General features: G+C 41.2%; 2 protein-coding genes across 6 annotated transcripts in view; one reads left to right on the forward strand and one right to left on the reverse strand.

The window, feature by feature from the left end:
- Window positions 1–11,912, forward strand: part of LYRM1 (LYR motif containing 1) — a 38,065-nt gene extending 26,153 nt beyond the window's left edge. For 2 of the 4 annotated variants that reach the window (XM_024984753.2, XM_005224724.5), the window contains exons 2-4: window positions 2,154–2,312; window positions 6,357–6,449; window positions 10,905–11,912. In XM_024984753.2, coding sequence (XP_024840521.1) covers window positions 2,154–2,312; window positions 6,357–6,449; window positions 10,905–11,021 — 369 coding nt within the window. In that variant the 3' untranslated portion in view covers window positions 11,022–11,912. The other 2 variants (NM_001205637.1, XM_059881227.1) reach the window with 2 other exon arrangements.
- A 2,895-nt stretch (window positions 11,913–14,807) lies between these two features.
- Window positions 14,808–22,993, reverse strand: part of DNAH3 (dynein axonemal heavy chain 3) — a 249,056-nt gene continuing 240,870 nt past the window's right edge. For both annotated transcript variants that reach the window (XM_059881557.1, XM_059881556.1), the window contains exons 59-61: window positions 22,392–22,596; window positions 21,250–21,387; window positions 14,808–15,218 (exon numbers count right to left, since the gene is read on the reverse strand). In XM_059881557.1, coding sequence (XP_059737540.1) covers window positions 14,865–15,218; window positions 21,250–21,387; window positions 22,392–22,596 — 697 coding nt within the window. In that variant the 3' untranslated portion in view covers window positions 14,808–14,864. The remainder of the gene's footprint in view (window positions 15,219–21,249; window positions 21,388–22,391; window positions 22,597–22,993) is intronic.

Below are 22,993 nucleotides of genomic sequence, written 5' to 3' on the forward strand. Positions count from 1 at the left end.
TTATTTATTTAGCTGTAGGAGATCTTTTTTGCTATATTCCAGGCTTTCTCATCAATAGTTGCAATTTTGGTATGCCTATAGAGGTGAGCTCAGGGTCTTTCCACTGTTCCATCTTGCCTAAGATCCGTGAATTTCTTTTAGATGTAGAAGTTAACAGTAAGGAAATAGGCTGGGGCTTCCCTGGTGGCTCAGTGATAGTCCACCTGCCGACGCAGGAGATACAGGTTTGATCCCTGGTCCAGGAAGATTCTACATGCTGTAGAGCAACTAAGCCTGTGCACCAGAACTATTGAGCCATGCTCAAGAGCCTGGGAGCTAAAACTACTGAGCCCACATGCTGCAACTACTGAAGACTGCGTGCCCTAGAGCCAGTGCTCCAGAACAAGAGAAGCCATGAGATGAGAAGCTCAGGAACCACAACCAGAGCGTAGCCCCCATTTGCCAGTCTAGAGAAAAGCCCACAAAGCAACAAAGACCCAGCACACCATAAATAAAGAAATAAAGTTATTAAAAAAAAATAGGCTGACATTTTTGCATAAGTGAAAAAGAGAGGGAAGGGGGAAAAATTCAGTGTCCATCAGTAGGAGAATAGACAAGTATGTTGGGATAGCTTCCTGCAGTGGTCTGAATTGCAGTAGTTAGAATATATGAACCACAGCTACAGGATATGGATGAATTGTACAAGTATGAGCAAAAAAGGCAAGTGGAAGGATATAATACCTCATATATATATAAATTTTAACTGGCTAAGCAATAGTATGTTAAGCATAAAGCTATATGTGAGAAGTGAAGTGAAAGTCACTCAGTCGTGTCTGACTCTCTAGGCCAGGATACTGGAGTGGGTAGCCTGTCCCTTCTCCAGCAGATCTTCCTGAGCCAGGAATCAAACCAGGGTCTCCTGCATTGCAGGTGGATTCTTTTACCAACTGAGCTATGAGGGAAGCCAATATGTGAGAAAGGTAAACAAATTCAGGATAGTGATTCCTTCTAGGGGAGAGGAGAGGAAATTTGATTTGGAAGGGGTACAATGGGGTTTTGACTCTATGTATAATTTATTCTTTAAGGTTCTTTAAGAATATATGACTGTTAATTATGTTATTAACTATATATTTGTATATCTGAAATATTTTATAATAAAAATAACTTTAACAGGAACTTAATTTTTAAAAATACTGCTAGCTTTCAGGAATATAGTTGGGTTGGTTCCCTTGGCCAAATCCTCTGAAATTAAAACTGATGTATTTCAGAGTGAAAACTCAGAAGGGCCACAAGATCTTCAGTCATCAGAAAGATTTTCAGTTGTATTTATTATACAGTTCTTATGTGGACAAGGAAGGAAGTAGACCAACAATTTTGAGAAATATTTTCAACAAGATTATGATGAACTAAAAAAAGATTGCAACCTGACAAGTGGAATTGAGCCTGCAGACTCATTTTATTTGGCCCTCTGGGTACTTGCATTTTCAAAAATAAATACTGTGTTTTTTGAAATTTCTTATTTTAAACATCTTGACTGCCACCTATTGTTAAGCTGTCAGGAAATCTGGCACCCTTAGGACCTCAATTCTACATAAGAATAGCTGGCTGGGACTGAGTAGCCAACTGTCCTGTTTCAAGGGGGCACATCTCTAGTTGGCCACTGTCCCCACTAGCCAGATTTCCTCATTTTGTTGCCTGCTAGGCCCCAGAGGCACTTCAGTTTACACCCCCTGCATTAAACTCAAGTTCTCACATAACTAGAAAATTTAGTTATTCAAAATGTGCCTTCTCCTGTGCACTCAAGTTAGTAATGTAATTTTATCAGTATATACACTAAAAGCATCATTTCTAAGATACTCTGGGAAAGAATACACTGGTTTAAAGAACATTAAATGTGCATTTTTGTTTTGTCATATTCATAAAAATAGTCATCATGGCAAACAACAAGGTTGAACAACCTTCAGCTAAGGGATGATGTACAAGGCTGTCTAAGAGATTGCTGATATTCATACAGCACCATTCTGGCAATGTTACCAAACATATCTGTTGAGAAAGAGCAGTTATTTTCTAGACTAATTAAAGAGCTTGATTTTTTAAAATGTACAGCTGCTGTACTGCCTACAAACTGAATTTTTATGCAAATTATCCTCCCTTCTATTTTGGTGGGTCGGAAGATGACAATGGCAACACGACAAGAAGTTCTTGGCCTCTACCGCAGAATTTTCAGGCTTGCGAAGAAATGGCAGGCTGCATCAGGGCAGATGGAAGACACCATTAAAGAAAAACAGTACATATTAAATGAAGCCAGAACGCTGTTCCAAAAAAACAAAAATGTAAGTAGGCCCCGTTGGAGATTGCAAGGAGGAGAGCAATTCTTGTGGTGTTTGTTCATTTCTTTTCTATCCTATAGTTGAGAGGACTGAGCAGCACAAATTAGAGGGACAGAATGTGGAGCAAGAAAGGGCCAGAGGCACAACCTAGCTGGCTTACCCAACCACTGGAAAACAGAACCCAACCTGGGTTTCTCTCTTTACTTTCTTCAAGTTTCAGTCCAGCTGGTAAGTGGCTCAGCATCCTCAGAAGACTGCGTGAGCCAGGTGACCTAAATCAGTCCAGTGAGAATTTTCAGGGTAGGATCAGTTCCTCACACACTGTGCCTGTTGTCAGTCACTACCACAGGAAGTGCTCAGAGTTGTGTTTGGTTTTTTCAGTTCATAAGCTATTCAGAGCCTCCAAGTATAAACCCATTCAGAGGAAAGAGAATAGGATTAAGGCAAAGGTTCCCTTCATAACTTAGCTTTGAACTCAAGCCTCTTTGGCTAGCAGAGAGGATTTGCCCTTTGGGACCTCAGAATTGGGTAAAATAGTGCCTCCATTAGCTAGCTGAACCCAAATACCAGGGAGCCAAAAACCATTCTAAGAGGCTTGATTTGACAAACCATAAAGTGTTATCTGTCAGCTTCTTGGGAAGACTTTCTGGCTCTAAGCATGGAAAGACGTTTTCAGCTCCTAACTTTTCTTGCCTCTTTCTCATTGATCTCATGGATTCAGTGTTGTCACTGTTCACTTTGTGAAACTTCTGACAATCTACTCTCTTTACTTTTCCCTCTCTGACCCCTGTCTCAGTCTCCTTTCTGCCCTGTCTTTTTCACACACTCTCCCACCAGCTATAAGTGTCCTCTAAAGGTCACCCCTCCATACTGAGGCCCAAAGACCATGGCTCCAGATACCATATCTTGGTCTCTCATCAGCCACCTGTAGGAACTCACCATAAGCATAATAGCCCAAAGCAGAATTCATCTTTCCACAAGAACACCTCCCTTTCCCATTTTGCCCATTTCTGCCATAGCTTCTGCCACTACTTTGTGACCCTTTGCTCTCATTCGTTTATTCAACAAGTAGCTAAGTGTCTACCATGTTCCAAACATCAGACTAGACATCAGGGATATAACTGAGCAAAACCAAGACAGGGTCCCTGAAAGATGTTTCAGAGTTAGATGGAAAGAAGTGTAAAATTACCAGTGGGGTTAAGTGCTACCTGAGAAACCCTCCCAATCTATAATATCCTTCCCTTTTTATAATCCCTGAAGCCTACATGCTTTTAATACCAACCTGCTTGTGAAAGTCCTTTCCTCTCTTCTAACCACCCTCCAACTTCCCCAAACTTTTTCTGATTTTAGCATAGACCATGCATACCACATCAGTATGTGTGTACCCCTTGAGGTCCTGAATAGTCCTTTGAGGATTAGAAATAAAATATTGTAAGTGTTGTTTCTATTTATTTTTATTGCTCCTTTAAAAATGTCTATTATATATATATATATATATATTATTGATTATTAATTTAATAAATTTATAAATACACACATGGAAGCTATGGGCTCAGAATTTTTTTTTTGCCACACTGTGTGGCTTGTAGGACCTTAGTTCCCTGGGACACGGCAGTCAAAGTCCTAACCACTGAACCACCGTGGAATTCTCAGGGCTCAGAAGTTTTTTTATTGAAAGAAGTAGATGATCAAAACTTTGTAGACCACTGACCTATATACCTTTCCCTAGTTAGACAGTCATAATTTTTTTTCCTTATTTGTTTCATTTATGTTGGTATGGTCTCCTTAACCAGATTGTCAGTTCCTTGAGCACATAAACAGTTTCCTATACCTTTATAGTATATCTCATGGCCCTGTCTGTGGTTGTCACTAAATTAATGAGCACTTACAAATACTTTGATTCAATTGATCTTCTCCAGGAAGTCTTCCTCAAGTCCTTTGCCCTCAACCAACCCCATGATGACCATCTACTCTGAATTCCTATATAGCAGTCTGCAGTCATTGCCCTGTTGATTATGTACAGTTGTGCCTTGTCTGTAGCTTCATTTGTCGGATTTGTTCTGCACAGGTAACATCCTTGATAGTTAAAGGCAGGTACCATGGCCTCACGGTGTCTAACCTGGGGATGGGGATATCATAGTAGTACATGACCAGTAAAGCTTTGCAGGTTCAATCACCTAAGGACTACTCAATACCCTTTGAGCTTACAGTTAAGGCAATAATAATCCTTCATTTGCCTCTGCTTGAATTGGCCCAGTGTGGTACGAGCCAGAGAGGTGTATGTGCCAGTCCATGAATGAGATAATGTTGTTGTGTTGGGGGAGGTACATGGGTTTTTTATTTTAAAATATGTACTGTTTTACCATGTTTTAGAAAGGAAACATAATATCAGATAATTTTGTAAGTACTGTACTTAACAGAGTCCATTTAAAGAGAAAGTTTAATATTAGTATAGGTAGTTGTGGAGATGACAAAATCACGCAGGCAGCCTCTGAATGACTGAATTTGGAGAACTCTAACCCAGCTTGTTTAGATGGACAGCTGGAGCCCTAGAAGCCCTCAGTCCCCATATCTTTATTAGGGGCTTCTTTCTCCCTAATCCCTCATGTAGACCTAAGTAGTCTCCTGTAACCTCACTTGCTATAAGAGCTTAATAATAACCCCAAATATATTTCATTAATTGCTCTGACTCCAAATAGGCAAATGAGAACATGGAAATCTACCCCCAAGGTAGACAATCAGAATAGCTTCTGAGAAATACAGAGGTCAGAAAGCTAAGCCTCTGTCCAAAGGGACTCAGCTGTGGTTCTTTTTATTCATTGCAGGTCCTAGAACTTTTCTGTGCTCCAAGAGGACCACAGGACAGGAACACCCTTGGAATTTGCAAGCCATGGTAGCCTGGGCTTCACTGTGGGTGTCATCTGGGGCTGATGCAACCCAGCTCTTCTTTGAAGCCCACTTTCAGACTCTTAGTAGAGTCATATGTTGACTCATTTTCCATCCTCGAAACATTGTCTCCTCATCTACTTCCTGGCTTTCTGTTTTCAGAATGAACTTTTTATTCCTTTACTTGAAATTGGACTACCACAGTTAAACTGTTTGGAAATTTCTAACATCATTTCTTCTCCTCAGTAATAAGCAAACAGTTTACAGTTCAAAATAGGTGGATCATTCTCCAATATCTTACTCAGGGGGTTTCTAGACAGCAATTGCTGAAACACTTCATCTACGTGGGGAGGGTATGAAGAAGCACTCTCATTCTTTGTTGGTAGGAATATAATTTATGGATTGTTCATAGGAATATAAATTGGTACAACCTCTTAGAGGGTAATTTGAATCTGCAGGGACTATATGTAAGAGTTAAAAATACGAGATCCATTGTTTAAAATGGCAAAAGATTGGAAATAACCTAAATGTCCACTGGTGGAAGATTGGTTAAATTATAATGCAGTCATATGTTGGTATTTTGTGCAGCTGTTAAAAAGAATGAAGCAGCTCTGCTGCTGCTGCTGCTAAGTCGCGTCAGTCGTGTCCAACTCTGTGCAACCCCATAGACGGCAGCCCATCAGGCTCCACCATCCCTGGTATTCTCCAGGCAAGAACACTGGAGCAGGTTACGTGTAAATATAGAAGGAACTTCAAGTTGTTTGTGAAAAAGCAGGGTTTAGAGGTTTCATTTTTGTAAGAAAAACTACTAGGTCTTATAGAAGTATACTTATATATGCATAGACTATCCCTGGAAAAACAAACAAACTTCTGATAATTGTCTCTGAGAAGGGGAATTGAGAGACAGGAAGAAGAAGAAAATTTTGTTTTATATTATATCCTTTTATATTATTTGAATTATTTTTACTATGTGCTTATATTAGCTAAATGATTTTTAAAAGTTTTAATCCACAGGAAATCTTCAATTGTTTTTTATTTTTCAAATGACCAATATTTAATTTAGTGGCTGATGAACTGAAAAAATTTAAGAAAATGTGTACCTCTACTTTATGTAGCATTGGAAAGATGCTAACAATCTCATCTCTTTTTCCCTTTTAATAGCTCACAGACACAGACCTGATTAAACAGTGTATAGATGAATGCACAGCCAGGATTGAAATTGGACTTCATTACCAGATTCCTTATCCAAGGCCAGTAAGTGTGACTTCAGTTAACATGTGGTGTGTACCTATCCTTGTCAACCCAGGTATTTCCAAGAATATATACCAAGAGGACTCATGCTTGCCCAAAAGCCTAGAGCCCCTGTAGGAGGCATGTTGGAAATAAGTTATGCTTGCATGGCCACCAACCCGTTACAACAAGCTAAAATGTCAGTGAATGCCTGACTTCTCCTACTTGTACAACTTTCCCCTAAATGGAAAGGAAATCCAGCTCGCATTTATATAGTTTTCTAACTTTTATCTTTTTCATGGAAAGATTTTTATTTCTAGTATTTTAAAAAACCGGTTTATTGTTAATAAATAAAATTCAGGGTTTCCCTGGTTGCCCAGTGGTTAAGAATCCGCCTGCCAATGTGGGGGACATGGGTTCAATCCCTGATCCAGGAATATTCTACATGCCACAAGACAGCTAAGCTCATACATCACAACTACTGAGCCCTCACTGTAGAGCCTTCGAGCTGCAACTACTACACCAGGGTGCCCTAAAGCCCGTGCTCTGCAAGTGGAGATGCCGCCACAGTGAGAAGCCCGTGCACCACAACTAGAGTAGCCCACATGCAGCACTGAAGACCCAGCACAGACAAATGTAAATACATAATTTTAAAAAAAAGAATAAATAAAATTCAAACTTTAAAGGAACACATAAGACAGTGAAAATTGTCAAAAATTCTCACCCTGTGGGAGTGACCACTATAACTTTTAAGTTGGACCATATGAAATTGCCAATATTTTACTCTTGACCTACAAAAACAGCAATTTTATATTTTATTGGCTCAGCCTAATAGTTTGGTAATATATCCTTTTAGTCTTTTTCTCTATACTTGCATACATACATGTTCTTTACTTAAAGTACATGGGAAACTAGGCATACTGCTATTGCCTATTTATTTTACTTCCCTTTTTTGCATCTCTCTGCTTCCATCTTTTAAAATGGATGCATTGTATCCTTTTGTAAGAATATGCCATAATTTAACCAGTACCCTTTCACTGAACATTTATGTTGGTCCAGTTTTTCACTCTGCACAGAACAAGTTTATATACACACTTTTTCCTCACCTTCTTTGGACTCTCATTTCACTATATGATCTGTGGTTTTTCCCCTCCATGCAGGAAATAGGGCAAAGAAGAGCACAAGCTTTGAAGTCAGACAGATCGGGATTCAAATCCTGGTTCTACCACTTAATATATAATCATGAGCAAGTTATTCATCCTTCTGAGCCTCCATTTTCTCATCTATGAATATTAGAATAATATTCTTTGTGAGATTATATTGAGAATTAATGTGTATAAGGACTATAAGGAATAATGAATCAGTATAGAGTTACAAGCTGGATGTACCAACTGGATTTAGAAATGGCAGAGGAACCAGAGATCAAATTGCCTATACCCAGATAATCACGATGTTGTGATCACTGATCTAGAGCCAGACATCCTGGAATGTGAAGTCAAGTGGGCCTTAGAAAGCATCACTACGTACAAAGCTAGTGGAGGTGATGGAATTCCAGTTGAGCTATTCCAAATCCTGAAAGATGATGCTGTGAAAGTGCTGCACTCAATATGCCAGCATATTTGGAAAACTCAGCAGTGGCCACAGGACTGGAAAAGGTCAGTTTTCATTCCAATCCCAAAGAAAGGCAATGCCAAAGAATGCTCAAACTACCGCACAATTGCACTCATCTCACACGCTAGTAAAGTAATGCTCAAAATTCTCCAAGCCAGGCTTCAGCAACACGTGAGCCATGAACTTCCTGATGTTCAAGCTGGTTTTAGAAAAGGCAGAGGAACCAGAGATCAAATTGCCAACATCCGCTGGATCATGGAAAAAGCAAGAGAGTTCCAGAAAAACATCTATTTCTGCTTTATTGACTATGCCAAAGCCTTTGACTGTGTGGATCACAATCAATTGTGGAAAATTCTGAAAGAGATGGGAATACCAGACCACCTGATCTGCCTCTTGAGAAATTTGTATGCAGGTCAGGAAGCAACAGTTAGAACTGGACATGGAACAACAGACTGGTTCCAAATAGGAAAAGGAGTTCGTCAAGGCTGTATATTGTCACCCTGTTTATTTAACTTATATGCAGAGTACATCCTAAGAAACGCTGGACTGGAAGAAACTCAAGCTGGAATCAAGATTGCCGAGAGAAATATCAGTCACCTCAGATATGCAGATGACACCATCCTTATGGCAGAAAGTGAAGAGGAACTAAAAAGCCTCCTGATGAAAGTGAAAGAGGAGAGTGAAAAAGTTGGCTTAAAGCTCAACATTCAGAAAATTAAGATCATGGCATCCGGTCCCACCACTTCATGGGAAGTAGATGGGGAAACAGTGGAAACAGTGACAGACTTTATTTTTCTGGGCTCCAAAATCACTACAGATGGTGACTGCAGCCATGAAATTAAAAGACACTTACTCCTTGGAAGGAAAGTTATGACCAACCTAGATAGCATATTCAAAAGCAGAGACATTACTTTGCCAACAAAGGTTCGTCTAGTCAAGGCTATGGTTTTTCCTGTGGTCATGTATGGATGTGAGAGTTGGACTGTGAAGAAAGCTGAGCGCAGAAGAATTGATGCTTTGGAACTGTGGTGTTGGAGAAGACTCTTGCTAGTCTCTTGGTCTTCAAGGAGATCCAACCAGTCCATTCTGAAGGAGATCAGCCCTGGGATTTCTTTGGAAGGAATGATGCTAAAGCTGAAACTCCAGTACTTTGGCCACCTCATGTGAAGAGTTGACTCATTGGAAAAGACCCTGATGCTGGGAGGGATTGGGGGCGGGAGGAGAAGGGGACGACAGAGGATGAGATGGCTGGATGGCATCACTGACTTGATGGACGTGAGTCTCAGTGAACTCTGGGAGTTGGTGATGGACAGGGAGGCCTGGCATGCTGCGATTCATGGGGTCGCAAAGAGTCGGACATGACTGAGTGACTGATCTGATCTGATGCTTCATTGACTATGTTAAAGCCTTTAACTGCATGGATCACAACAAACTGTGGTAAATTCTTCAAGAGATGGGAATAACAGACCACCTTATCTGCCGCCTGAGAAACATGTATGCAGGTCAAGAAGCAACAGTCAGAACCAGACATGGAACAGTCACCCTGCTTATTTAACTTATATGCAGAGTACATCACGTGAAATGCCAGGCAGGATGAGTCACAAGCTGGAACCAAGATTGCTTCGAGAAATATCAACAACTTCAGATATGCAGATCATACTACCATAATGGCAGAAAGCAAAGAGGAACTAAAGAGCCTCTTAATGAAGGTGAAAGAGGAGAGTGAAAAAGCTGGTTTAAAACTCAGCATTCAGAAAACTAAGATCATGGCATCTGATTCCATCATTTCATGGCAAATAGAAAGGGAAAAAAATGGAAACAGTGGCAGATTTTATTTTCTTAGGCTCTAAAATCACTATGGATGGTGACTGCAGCCATGAATTTAAAAGATGCCTGCTCCTTGGGAAGAAAAGCTATGACAAACCTAGATAGCATATTAAAAAGCAGAGACATCACTTTACCGACAGACGTCCATATAGTGAAAGCTATGTTTTTTCCAGTAGTCATGTATGGATGTGTGAGTTGGACCATAAGGAAGGCTGAGCGTGGAATTGTTGGCTTTTGAGCTGTGGTGTTGGAGAAGATTCTTGAGAGTCCCATGGACTGCAAGGAGATCCAACCAGTCAATCCTAAAGGAAATCAACCCTGAATATTCATTGGAAGGACTGATGCTGAAGCTGAAGCTCCAATACTTTGACCCTGCCTGATGCAAAGAGCTGACTCATTGGGAAAGACCCTGATGCTGGGAAGGATTGAGGGCAGAAGAAGGTGACAGAGGATGAGATGGTTGGATGGCATCATGAGTCAATGAACATGAGTTTGAGGAAAGTCTGGGAGATAGTGAAGGACATGGAAGCCTGATATGCTGCAGGTCATGGGATTGCAAAGAGTTGGAGATGACTTAGCAACTAAAAAACAGCAACACGGAGTTAGCACTTAGCAGAGAACATAGTACCTAGTAAATCTTTGGTGAATATAAGCTGCTGCTATGATTGCAATTCTTTTATTATCTTTATTTATTTACTTTTGGTTGTGCTGGGTCTTCATTGCTTTTGCATGGGCTTTTTCTAGTTGCAGCAAGTGGTGGCTACTCTTCGTTGCAGTGCACGGGCTTCTCATTGCAGTGACTTCTCTTGTGAAACACAGACTCTAGGGAGCGCGGGCTACAGGAGTTGCAGCATACAGGCTCAGCATTTGTGGTGTGCGGGCTGTAGGGCACACAGCTTCAGTTGTTGTGGCACACAGGCTTAGTTGCTCCCAGACCAGGGATCAAACCCATGTCCCCTGCATTGGCAGGTAGATTCTTATCCACTGTGCCACCAGGGAAGTCCTATAATTTTTAATATTATCATTATTCTTATTATTCAGATTCATCTGCCTCCCATGGGCCTTACCCCACTACGAGGCCGGGGACTTCGAAGCCAGGAGAAACTGAGGAAATTTTCCAAACCAATATATCTCAAATCTCATGATGAAGTTTCCTAACTCAATAACATTTTTTTTTCTGAGAATGATGAGCCAACTAGGCCTTGCATATAAACCAGTTAACAATTCTTCTTGATTAGGAGCAAAAATCCAATTATTTTCTTAAAACCTCTGAAATATTGGTACTGTCGGAATGAGGATCTTGCTGCCTGATGAGGCAAACACTAACCTTAGAGGTCATGGACCTTATATCCTCACTGAAGCACCACTTGGAAACAAAACTAAGGCCTGTGGGCAGAAGACTGAAGGGTGACAAAAGCCTTCAAGGGAATGCCAATCACCAGACATGCCAGCTGATATGAAGAAATTAGCCAGTTGATGGAAGTTCTCATGGCTACTTTAAAATTATACACTACCCTTCAGAATATTTTTAGGCCTTTTTTTTTCCAAGTTATAGATTTACTTAAAAGTGGACTTTTTGTGTTGCTTTGTTGTCTTTTGGAACTTCCCATTTCCAGATAAAATTCCCTTAAAAAGTGCATCTTTGGATCAATCATGGTTTTTCATTGAAATTTTATGAGACACATCTCTGCCCCAGATGTACACATACACAAAAGTGCATATCTTAGGTAAATGCATATATTTAGTTTATCTTAAAGCCTGTGATTACTTTGGATACACCCAAGACCTGAAAGGCTCACTAGAAACTCATACTGCGTTCATTATGAGAATTTTATCTTAACATAATTAGGAAGTACAAGAGCTAAGCTGGCTTTCAAATTATGTCCAAACAGAAATGGAACAAAGTAGAGATCAAAACACAATGTACTTATACCCTTGCATGTGTGGATACAGGTGAGATTCCCATGGCAGGTCATTTGTATATCAATGTCTTTCCCTCTTACCTCCAGAGGGGATGGGTAACCACCAATAAAGAAAAATCCCTATTTATTTTGGTCTCTCTGTACCATTTACCAAAATGGCCTTGTGACCCTCAGAAGCAGTAGTTGATAACTTCCTGCCCATACCCTTGTCACACAGATTCTCTAATTTAAAGCATATATATATTTCAGTTTCAAAAATATTCCTGTGAGCAGGAGCGTGCTTTCTCATGCAGGTTAAGTAAATATTGCAGGGTTTGTCAATAACATTGACGGCAAATATAATACTGTGTCAAAATAGATATAGCATGTACATATTTAATAAAAATATAGCTATAGGCCTTTGATGAAGAAAGAGACATTTAAATGTGTTGGTTGGCATGTTGGCCACTCCACAGCCATTCAGTGAGCACATACCCCAGCCTAACTTGAATTCAGAGACATCAATATGCTGTTCCATCAGTCAGTCTCTGTCTGATCTCATTGTGGAAGTATTTCCCTACCAAGAGGTGGTTCTAATGTTTAAAGTTAAGTGTTTCTAAAACAATATAAGGCCTGTGAACTCAAGCCAGCTACTTTATCTGGTGGTCAGTCAATGAAACAATGACCTGTTCTTGGAATGGAGGAAAAACTAGCTGTGCTGAACTGAGTGAAACATGACTTGCTGTCCCCATCATGATCCCTCTCTTAAGTAATTCAAGGTGATTCTGAATATGCAATTTTTATCTTACTCTATGAGAAGTAGAAATCATCTTTCCTCCAAAATGGAAGGACTCCTCCAAAATGAAAGTCCATCTAATTGCTAGTTAACTTCTAAGTACCTTCTGTGTGCCAGGAATCTTAAGCTAAAAGTGAATTATATATGCCTACCTGCCTTTGCAAAGATGCATACTCTATTACACAAAATCATAATTTTCTCCCAAACTTTCCATGAAACCTACTTGTTCATAATAACTTTTTCTCTTCAACCCCCTATTAAATCTTCTTTGGTCTTTTGGAAGCATCCCCTACACCCCCTCTTTTAATGACATTTTCTTCCAAGGCTGACAAGGACTGAAAACTATTTACTCAAGAGCCAGATTTTTAGAGAGAGAGAACTAGCTTGGTGACAAGGTTTGTCTGATGTCATCTGCTGAGCTATTTATAGACAGGGCCTACAGCTTCTCACAGAGCTGATCTCTGGCCGTTTCTGTTCCAGAGTTCCAGCCTCTTAATTCACCAGGACTTCTGAAGAACCTACTGCACGTTCCCAGAGGGAAATTTTTTTTAATTACAAAAATTTAATCCATCGCATACAAACATTCTGTCCCTTGACCGCTGAGGAATGAAACAGTCCCTGCCTCCATCAGCTTTTTGCTGCCGAAGCTGGAGTTAGATAACGGTAATTGAATTTCAGTTGTCCTTTTAGCAACCTCTTTACTGCCTTATCATTTGCAGTCTGACTTACCTCAACCAGTCCAAGATTTCAGGGATTTGGGTTCCTGACCACCTTTCCATCTCATATGACTTAACAATCTATTTAGAATAATAGACAATATGGCAGTTATATCTATATGTTAATTCTGATATTTTTTCCCTCAATTGGAAAAAGTTACATTTCTTTAAAAAAATAGCTTAGAAAAAGTGTCTCCTCCTCACTCTTTATTGCCCACTGGCAAGATATGGAGAACAACCCCCCCCCCCCCCAGCCCCACCCTGCTTTTGCACGTAGGATCAATTAGATCATTTGCTGACCTCAGAATTCAGAATCCTCAATCAGAATTTGATTGACTCCATGTTGCCATGAAGAAACAAGTCTCCTGAAATATGTTTATGTGGTTCTCAGAAGCTTCGTTCAAGAAAAACAGTCCAAGTCAGAAGGTTTCTTCTAGTGAAGAAGCTGGGAAGCCAGGCCAGACACATTAAGATTCAAGAAGTCTTATGTCTTTGCTCATCTGTGAACTGACCAATGGAATGCCTTTGGTAGCCATTAGAGCCAAAGAGCTATGTGAGAGTTCACTGAGAATACATCAAGAATTTTGTTTTTATCTCCTTTGGGATTCTCTTCCAGCTGGCCCTGGGGAGAACTAGTGATAAACTAGAAATTTCTTGGACATGGTTGTTGGAACTACACATCTCCGTCCTCAATAAGGAGGCAGCATGAAGCAGTGAAAAATGAATGGATTCTAGAGCCAGACAGACCTTGGCTCAAAACCTGGCTCCTCAGTGTGAAAGAACTGGGTGATCATAGACAAGATACTTAGTCTTCCTGAGCTTCTACAGGGGAAGACAATCATAGGAACAGGCTAGATATCTAAAAGCCCAAGGATAAACCATGGCAAGCAACAAATAACGGTTCTCCCATATCTCCTTTCTTCCTGAAATTTCTGCCTATCTGTGTAAGCTAGTGAAGAAGAATTTGGGTACCACTGGCTAGCTGTAAAATTGAACTAGTTACTTTTCTAAGCCTCCATTTTTGCCTCACTGAAATGGAGACAACAGTGAGTATAATTCAGTCACTAAGTCATGTCTGACTCTCTGCAACACCATGGACTACAGTACACCAGGCTTCCCTGTCCTTCACTATCTCCAGAGTTTGATCAAATTCATGTACATTGAGTTGGTGATACTATCTAACAGACTAGGAGAGAAGCAATTAAAATTCAGTGACAGTTATGGCAAAATAATAGGAAAAAGAAAAAATCAGGGAGCTTAGCCACATGACTCAAGGTCTAGGCTGAAGAATCCTATTGCCTATATTCAAAACTAGGCTCCACTATTTTATTAACTACCTGATTTGGAGAATATTACTTTCTCTATATCTTGGTTTCTGCACCCATAAAGTAAGGACAATAACCTACTTTATAGGAGTGTTCTAAAATACCTAGATCATAGCAAGTGCTCCATTAATATAATTGTCATCATCATTGGGGCTTCCCTGGTGATCATCATCATATCATGTGACTCTCAAGAAAGGAAAGCTATATTTCAGTCAAGAACGATACTCTTTATTTTTTTATTTTCTGTGTTGAGACACATGCCATCAATTATCTAGCTGGCACAGAGAGGCTACTCCTCGGTTTATCCAGTGCTTCTGAGGCCTGTCAGTTGGGAGTTCAATGGATAGGACATAGTTGGTGGAGTGCCCTGTTGTGGAGAGGGTACCTCTCCGGGCACTTGTTTTGTAGACTGGACACACATAAATGTTCTGATGCAGAAACATTGCACTTTCCCCAGGTTTCAGCCAAATGATGGGCAATGGATCATAGAGGATTTTGGGGAAAGACTCCCCGATCTGCATTTTTTTCCTGTCCCAACGGGCACCTTCTAAGAAGAGTCCTTTTATGTAGGCCCCATCTTCTGGGTTACTCTCCATGACTGTTTCTTGTGTGGTTACCTGAAAGACAGGAAGCTGTGAGTTCCATTGTTACCTGCCATTTTCCTAAATGAGGCAGCATTAAGAGACTGAAAAGGTAAAAACTGGCTTTACTGTCCGTCTCCCAGGACACTGAGACTTCTCTGATAATATTCCTACATGCTACATGGGCCATGTCTGATTTCCAGTCAGCAAGAACCACAGGCCACATTAACTATTACCTAGCTTAGTGGCCTTGTATAATCTTTCCCCTTTATGAATATGGATCTGTAAAGTGAGGGGTTAGATTAAGCTGCATGCTGGTAAAATAGTTCTCTAGTAGAAGAAGTAAAATTTTGATTTGTAGTTTCTGTCAATTTCTGTGGTGTAAAGACCCCACCATGATCAATTTCAGCATATCCATTATTTAACAACCACCTGTAACTGGCTCTGGTGAGTTAGTATGAGCCAGCCCCCAGCATACCATTAGATTCAGAGCTGATAAACTTTAAGATTGCGGATTAGAAGGACGTGTGCTCATCTTCTCTTGTGAGAACAGGAAAATCATAACTAGCTGCTGAACAACCATTGACAGGAGAATGTAGTATCCCACCAAAAAAAAAAAAAAGCCACATCCAAGGGCAAAGGGGAGGCCCTGACAAGATGATAGAAGGGGCAAAATCACATTTAGAATCAAACCTCAGACCTGCCAGAGATGCTTGAAGGGCACAGACAACCTTGTGCACTCCAGGACCAAGGGAAAGGAGCAGTGACCCCCACAAGAGACTGAGCCAGACCTGCCTTTGAGCATTTGAGTGTTCTCCTGCGGAGACACAGGTCAGCAGTGGCCTCCTGTGGGGACAGGGGCTCTGGCGGCAGCAGACCTGGGAGGCATGGTATGTGGCATAAGTCCTTTTGGAGGAGGTCGCCATTAGCTCCACTATAGAGCCATCGAACAAACGACCCACAAACTGGAGAACAGTTATACCAAAGAAGTGCTCACACTGTTGCAAAAGTTCTAGGGCCCACAACAGATTTCCCAACCTGGGGATCCAGCAAAAGGGCTGAGAACCCCAGGAATTTGACTTTGAAGGCCAGTGGGATTTGACTACAGAAATTCCACAGGACTGGGGAAACAAACACTTGGAGGGCACAAACAAAACCTTGTGTGCACCAGGATGCAGGAGAAAGGAGCAGTTACCCCACAAGAGACTGAGCCGAACATGCCTGTGAGTGTCCAGGAGTCTCCAGCGGAGGCATGGGTTGACAGTGGCCTGCCATGAGGTCAGGGGCACGGACTACAACAGTCCTGGGAGTCCTTTTGAAGGAGGTCACCATTACCTCTACCATAGTGTGGCCTCAGGCCAAACCACAGGGAGGGAACACACCGTGTTGTCCCCGCACCGCTCTCCCCCCACACACACACCATCAGCAGAAAATTAAAGATTTACTGAGCATGGCCCCACCTACCAAAGCAAGACCCAGTTTTCCCCACAGCCAGACCCTCCCATTAGGAAGCTTCTACAAGCCTGTTATCCTCATTCACCAGAGGGCAGACAGAATGAAAACCACAATCACAGAAAACTAGCCAAACTGATCACATGGACCACAGCCTTGTCTAACTCAATGAAACTATGAGCCATGCCATGTAGGGCCACCCAAGACGGATGGGTCATGGTGGAGAGTTCTGACAAAACGTGGTCCACTGGAGAAGGGAATGGTAAACCACTTTAGAAAAGACTCTGATGCTGGGAGGGATTTGGGGGCAAGAGGAGAAGGGGATGAGAGAGGATGAGATGGCTAGATGGCATCACTGACTCGATGGACGTGAGTCCCAGTGAACTCCAGGAGTTGGTGATGGACAGGGAGGCCTGGTGTGCTGCAATTCATGGGGTCGCAAAGAGTTGGACACGACTGAGCGACTGATCTGATCTGATCTGATTCTTGCCTTGAGAACCTGAGGGTGTTAACAGCCTCGGTAAGAGGTCCCCAAGCTGTAGGAGAAAATCAATTGCAAGTGGCAGACTTTTTTCCATTCTCTGCTGACAACACCTGGTTCTGCCTGAACTTAACTTTTCTCAGACCTTGAGCTAACCAGTGCTGCTTTATTATGGAAATGTTTTTCTTAAGCTATGTTAATGAAACTACGTATTTGCTTTAGAATTTGCCTTTCTTCAAATGGGTTCCACCCAAGACTTTTTTTTTTTTTCAAAGCTTGGGCTGATAATGACTCAACAAACCAGTATTCATGTCAATTACTTTATGGCTGGAGGATGCCACACTTTGTCCTGTTCTATCTCAAAATGTATATTGTGGGAGAGGGGCCTGGTGAAACTCCCTCAGATTTGAGGTGTGTCTCTTCTGATTAGAAAATTGCTAACAGACAGAAAATGCTTTGCTAAAAACTAGCAACTGGGCACTCTCTCTGTCCCTTTCTGATGTCTATGTCAGAAGCTTTCCCTATCTCTATTATACTTTAATAAAACTTAGCCACACAAGAAGCTCTGAGTAGTCAAGACTTGTCTCTGGCCCCGGATTGAAATCCTCTCCGATGTCATGAATCCCAGGGTAACACATGGCTCACAGCCACAACCTTTCAAACACCATGAGTGTATGAAAAGGCAAAAAGATATAACACTGAAAGATGAAATCCCCAGGTCGGTAGGTGCCCGATATGGTACTGAAGAAGATCAGAGAAACAGCTCCATAAGGAGTGAAGAGTTTGAGCCAAAGTGGAAAAAATGCCCAGTTGTGCATGTGTCTGGCATTCAAAGTAAAGTTTCATGCTGTAAAGAACAATATTGCATAGGAACGTGGAATGTTAGGTCCATGAATCAAGGTAAATTGGAAGTGGTCAACAGGAGATGGCAAGAGTGAACATTGACATTTTAGGAATCAGTGACCTAAAATGGACTGGAATGGGCAAAATTTAATTCAGATGACCATTATATCTACTACTGTGGGCAAGAATTCCTCAGAAGAAATAAAGTAGCCCTCATAGCCAACAGAAGAGTCTGAAATGCAGTACTTGAGTGCAGTCTCAAGTATTGAAATCAGAAATCAGAATGATTTCTGTTTGTTTCCAAGGCAAACCATTCAGTATCACAGTAATCCAAGTCTGTGCATCAACCACCAATGCCAAAGAAGCTGAAGTTGAATGGTTCTGTGAAGACCTACAAGACCTTCTAGAACTAACACCAAAAAAAAAAAAAAAAAAGATGTCCTTTTCATCATACAGGACTGGAATGCAAGAGTAGGAAGTCAAGAGATACCTGGAGGAACAGGCAAGTTTGCCCTCGGAGTACAGAATAAAGCAGGGCAAGGCTAACAGTTCGGCCAAGAGAATGCACTGGTCATAGGAAACACCCTCTTTCAGCAACACAAGAGATGACTCTAAACATGGACATCACCAGATAGTCAATACCGAAATCAGGTTGGTTATATTCTTTGCAGCCAAAGATGGAGAGGCTCTATACAGTGAGCAAAAACAAGACCAGGAGCTGACTGTGACTCAGATTATGAGCTTATTGCAAAATTCAGGCTTAAATTGAAGAAAGTAGGGAAAACCACAAGGCAATTCAAGTATGACCTAAATCAAATCCCTTACGATTATACAGTGGAAGTGACAAAGAGATTCAAGGGAATAGACCTGATAGAGCCCTTGAACAACTATGGACAGAGGTATGTAACACTGTACAGGACGTGGTGATCAAAGCCATCCCCAAGAAGAAGAAATGCAAAAAGGCAAAATGGTTGTCTGAGGAGGCCTTACAGATAGCTGAGAAAAGAAGAGAAGTGAAACACAGAGGAGAAAAGTAAAGATATACTCATCTGAATGGAGAGTTCCAAAGAATAGCAAGGAGAGATAAAAAAGCCTTCCTCAGTGATCAGTGCAAAGAAATAGAGGAAAACAACAGAATGAAAAAGACTAGAGATCTCTTCAAGAAAATTAGAGATACCAAGGGAACAGTTCATGCAAAGATGGGCACAAGAAAGGACAGAAATGGTATGGACCTAACTAAAGCAGAGGATATTAAGAAGTGGTGGCAAGAATACACAGAAGAACTATACAAAAAAGATCTTCATGACCCAGATAACCATGATGGTGTGATCATTCACCTGGAGCCAGACATCATGGAGTGTGAAGTCAAGTGGCTCAAAATTCTCCAGGGTAGGCGTCAACAGTACGTGAACTAAGAACTTACAGATGTTCAAGCCAGATTTATAAATGGCAGAGGAGCCAGAGATCAAATAGCCAGCATTTATTGGATCATCAAAAAAGCAAGAAAGATTCAGGAAAACATCTTTTTCATTGACTATGCTAAAGCCTTTGTGTGGATCACAACAAACAGTGGAAAATTCTTAAAGAGATGATAATGCTAGACCCCCTTGCCTGCTTCCTGAGAAACCTATGCAGGTCAAGAAGGAACAGTTAGACCCGGACATGGAACAACAAACTGGCTCAAAATTGGGAAAGGAGTATGTCAAGATTGTGTACTGTCACCCTGCTTATTTAACATATATGCAGAGTTCATCATGTGAAATGCCAGGCTGGATGAAGCACAAGCTGGAATCAAGATTGCCAGGAGAATATCAATAACCTCAGATATGCAGATGATACCACCCTTATGGTATAAAGCAAAGAGGAACTGAAGAGCCTCTTGATGAAGGTGAAAGAGGAGAGTGAAAAAGCTGGCTTAAAATTCAGTATTCAAAAAAGTGAGATCATGGCATTTGGTCCTAGCACTTCATGGCAAATAGTTGGGGAAACAATGGAAACAGTGACAGACTTTATTTTCTTGGGCTCCAAACTCATTGCAGATGATGACAGCAGCCATGAAATTAAAAGACGCTTGCTCCTTGGAAGAAAGATTTGACAAACCTAAACAGCATATTAAAAAGCAGAGACACTACCTTTCCAACAAAGGTCCATATAGTCAAAGCTATGGTTTTTCCACTATTCATATATGGATGTGAGAGTTGGACTATAAAGAAGGCTGAGCGCCAAAGAATTGGTCTTTTGAACTGTGGTGTTGGAGAAGACTCTTGAGACTCCCTTGGACTGCAAGGAGATCAAATCAGTGAATCCTAAAGGAAATTAACCCTATTCAATGGAAGAACTGATGCTGAAGCTCCAATACTTAGGCTACCTGATACAAAGAGCAGACTTGTTACAAAATACCCTGATGGTGGGAAAGATTGAAGGCAGGAGGAGAATGGGACGACAGAGAACGAGATGGTTGGGTGGTATCACTGACTTAATGGACATGAGTTTGAGCAAGCTCTGGGAGGTGGTGAAGGACAGGGAAGCCTGGTGTGCATCCATGGGGTCCCTAAGAGTCAGACACAACTGAGTGACTGAACAACAACAACAACAAAGGCCAGTCAAGTTCATTTATAAACTAAATTAATATCTAAGGCAATTAGTTTGTGATTTCTGGATGAGATGATCACATAGGATCTTTCCATAAAATTTAAAATTCTACAATGCTCTATTAAAGTCTGTCTTACTCCTTTCTCTCCAAACATGGATTGGGTGATTCTTGACTATTGGCATCCTTTGACTTTTAGCAAAGCCCTACACAAGACCTTTAACATCCTTCCAGATGAAAAGTCCACCATGTTGAATAGACAGTATGGAATATGCTTTCATTGTCTTGGGTACAACTGTGGAAGAGTTTTCCTCTGGAAAGATTCCTTTTTTATATACACAAGAGACAAAGCATTGGGAATCCTCTGGTTCTGTTGGGGATAATTTTTGGAGCTACTTTGCTCCAAAGTAGCTGCTGCTGCTACTGCTGCTAAGTCGCTTCAGTCGTGTCAGACTCTGTGTGACCCCTTAGACGGCAGACCACCAGGCTCCTCTGTCTCTGGGATTCTCCAGGCAAAAATACTGGTGTGAGTTGCCATTTCCTTCTCCTTGGAGCTACTTTAAGTCATGCTAAATACTTCATTTGTATCATCTCAGAAGTAGTTGAACCTTAACACATCTAAATGTTTGGACTCAAAGAAATGGACAACACTGCTTTCTCTGGTTGTCCCTTTGAGTCGTTGTACCCTAAAATGCCCCTACCTCAAACTCAAATCCAATGTGGTCAATGGGGATGGTGTATTTCCGAGCATAATTCTGAGAGACACCTGTCAAAAAAGACTGTGTAAAGTAGAATCCAGAGATCCAAAAGACCACAGGAGGTCCATTGTCAATCCATTCCTAGAGAACCACAGAGATAAAAATGCAAAATCAGTAATACATCAAAGATAGTTCAAAGGCAAGAATAAAAATGAGTCTCATAAAGAAATAAGCTTTTTCTCATTTTTCTGGAAACAGGCAGACTTTGTAGTCTTATCTTATATTTTCCTTTATCTTATATTTTCCCAATTTGAAGTAAAAAGCACTGGTGCAAGCTGGTGTCAGGGATGCAGCAGAGAGTGGGAGGGACTATAGCAGTAGAGAATATATGTCTTGTCTAAGCAACAGCTACTCAATTCCAGCAGTAGTTGCCATGCAGGTATGCAGGTCCATTGATTCAGGTCTTCCTTTTTTTGCAAGAAAAACATCTGTATTTTTATATGTAATAATCCTTATATGCTAGCTCAAAGTTTAATTTTTTTAATATTTTAAAAATTGTATTTATTTTCATTGCTGCACAAACTTTCCTCTAGTTGCAGCAAGCAGGTGCTACTCTCTAGTTGAGGAGCACAGGCTCTAGGGTGCTTGGGCTTCAGTAGTTGTGGCACATGGGGTCAACAGTTGTGGCTCCCAGGCTCTAGAGCCCAGGCTCAGCAGTTGTGGTGAATGGGTTTAGTTGCTCCAACTGCATGTGGGATCTTCCTGGATCAGGGATCGATCCACTGTCTCCTTCATTGACAGGCAGATTCTTTACCACTGAGCCACCAAGGAAGCCCTCAGATTTTTAAATTACCAGAGAGCCAAATGAAATCTATCTATTAGCCCATGAGCTGTATGTAGCCCATGACACACTGGTTTGTGGCATTTATTCTCATTCCTATTCCTGCCTTTATAGGCTATAAACTTTTCAAGGACTTTGAAAATCTCCCTCCTGTCCTCAACCCTAGTAAGGGTTTCCAGTAGGTGCTCAATCCAGGATGCTCTGTGGCTACCCTATCCCCTTCCAGCTTTAACTTGTCATTTCAGAATGTCCTCTCCACCTGAATGAGAATCCCAGGTGCCCAGTTACCCTGACTCCGAGGTACCTGGAAGAAGGCCAGGCGGGCTAGCAGGTCAGCCACATAGCCTCCCAGGGGCTTCAGTGATGGGTAGGACTTTGCCATCCACATGGCTGGCACTTTACCCACAAGCATGCTACTGAAGACATCCTCCAGCTCTGAGGACATCAGAACCTGCCCTTTAATTGCTCGGCCAAGATCGATGAGGCTTCTGTGAACCACTTCTGTCAATCTGCAAGAACAAAGGAGAAGACTCAGCCTGCCTCTCCATTGACCTCATTCTACCCCAAGTGCACTGACTCCAAGTCTCCTTTTACTTTTCCTTCCTTTAAAAAGTCATATAATATACATTCATGAGAGCAGAATTGTAAAGATGAGAAAAAATTAAATCACCCCATTATCTTACCACCTAAAGATAACTCTGATGTATGTCTTTCTAGATTTTCCTATATGTAAACACAAATTATTTTTAATGGGATTATATATATATATATGTAATCTGTTTTTCTCTCTTAGCATAAAGGGAACATCTTTCCTATTCAATAGAGGCCTACCTAAAATCATACTTTCTAATGACTGCAAGGTGTTCCATTTTATCTAATTATTCCTCTTGCTGAAGCATATTATTT

Source organism: Bos taurus, chromosome 25, assembly GCF_002263795.3.
Source record: "Bos taurus isolate L1 Dominette 01449 registration number 42190680 breed Hereford chromosome 25, ARS-UCD2.0, whole genome shotgun sequence".
In the NCBI taxonomy this organism is placed as follows: Eukaryota; Metazoa; Chordata; class Mammalia; order Artiodactyla; family Bovidae; genus Bos; species Bos taurus.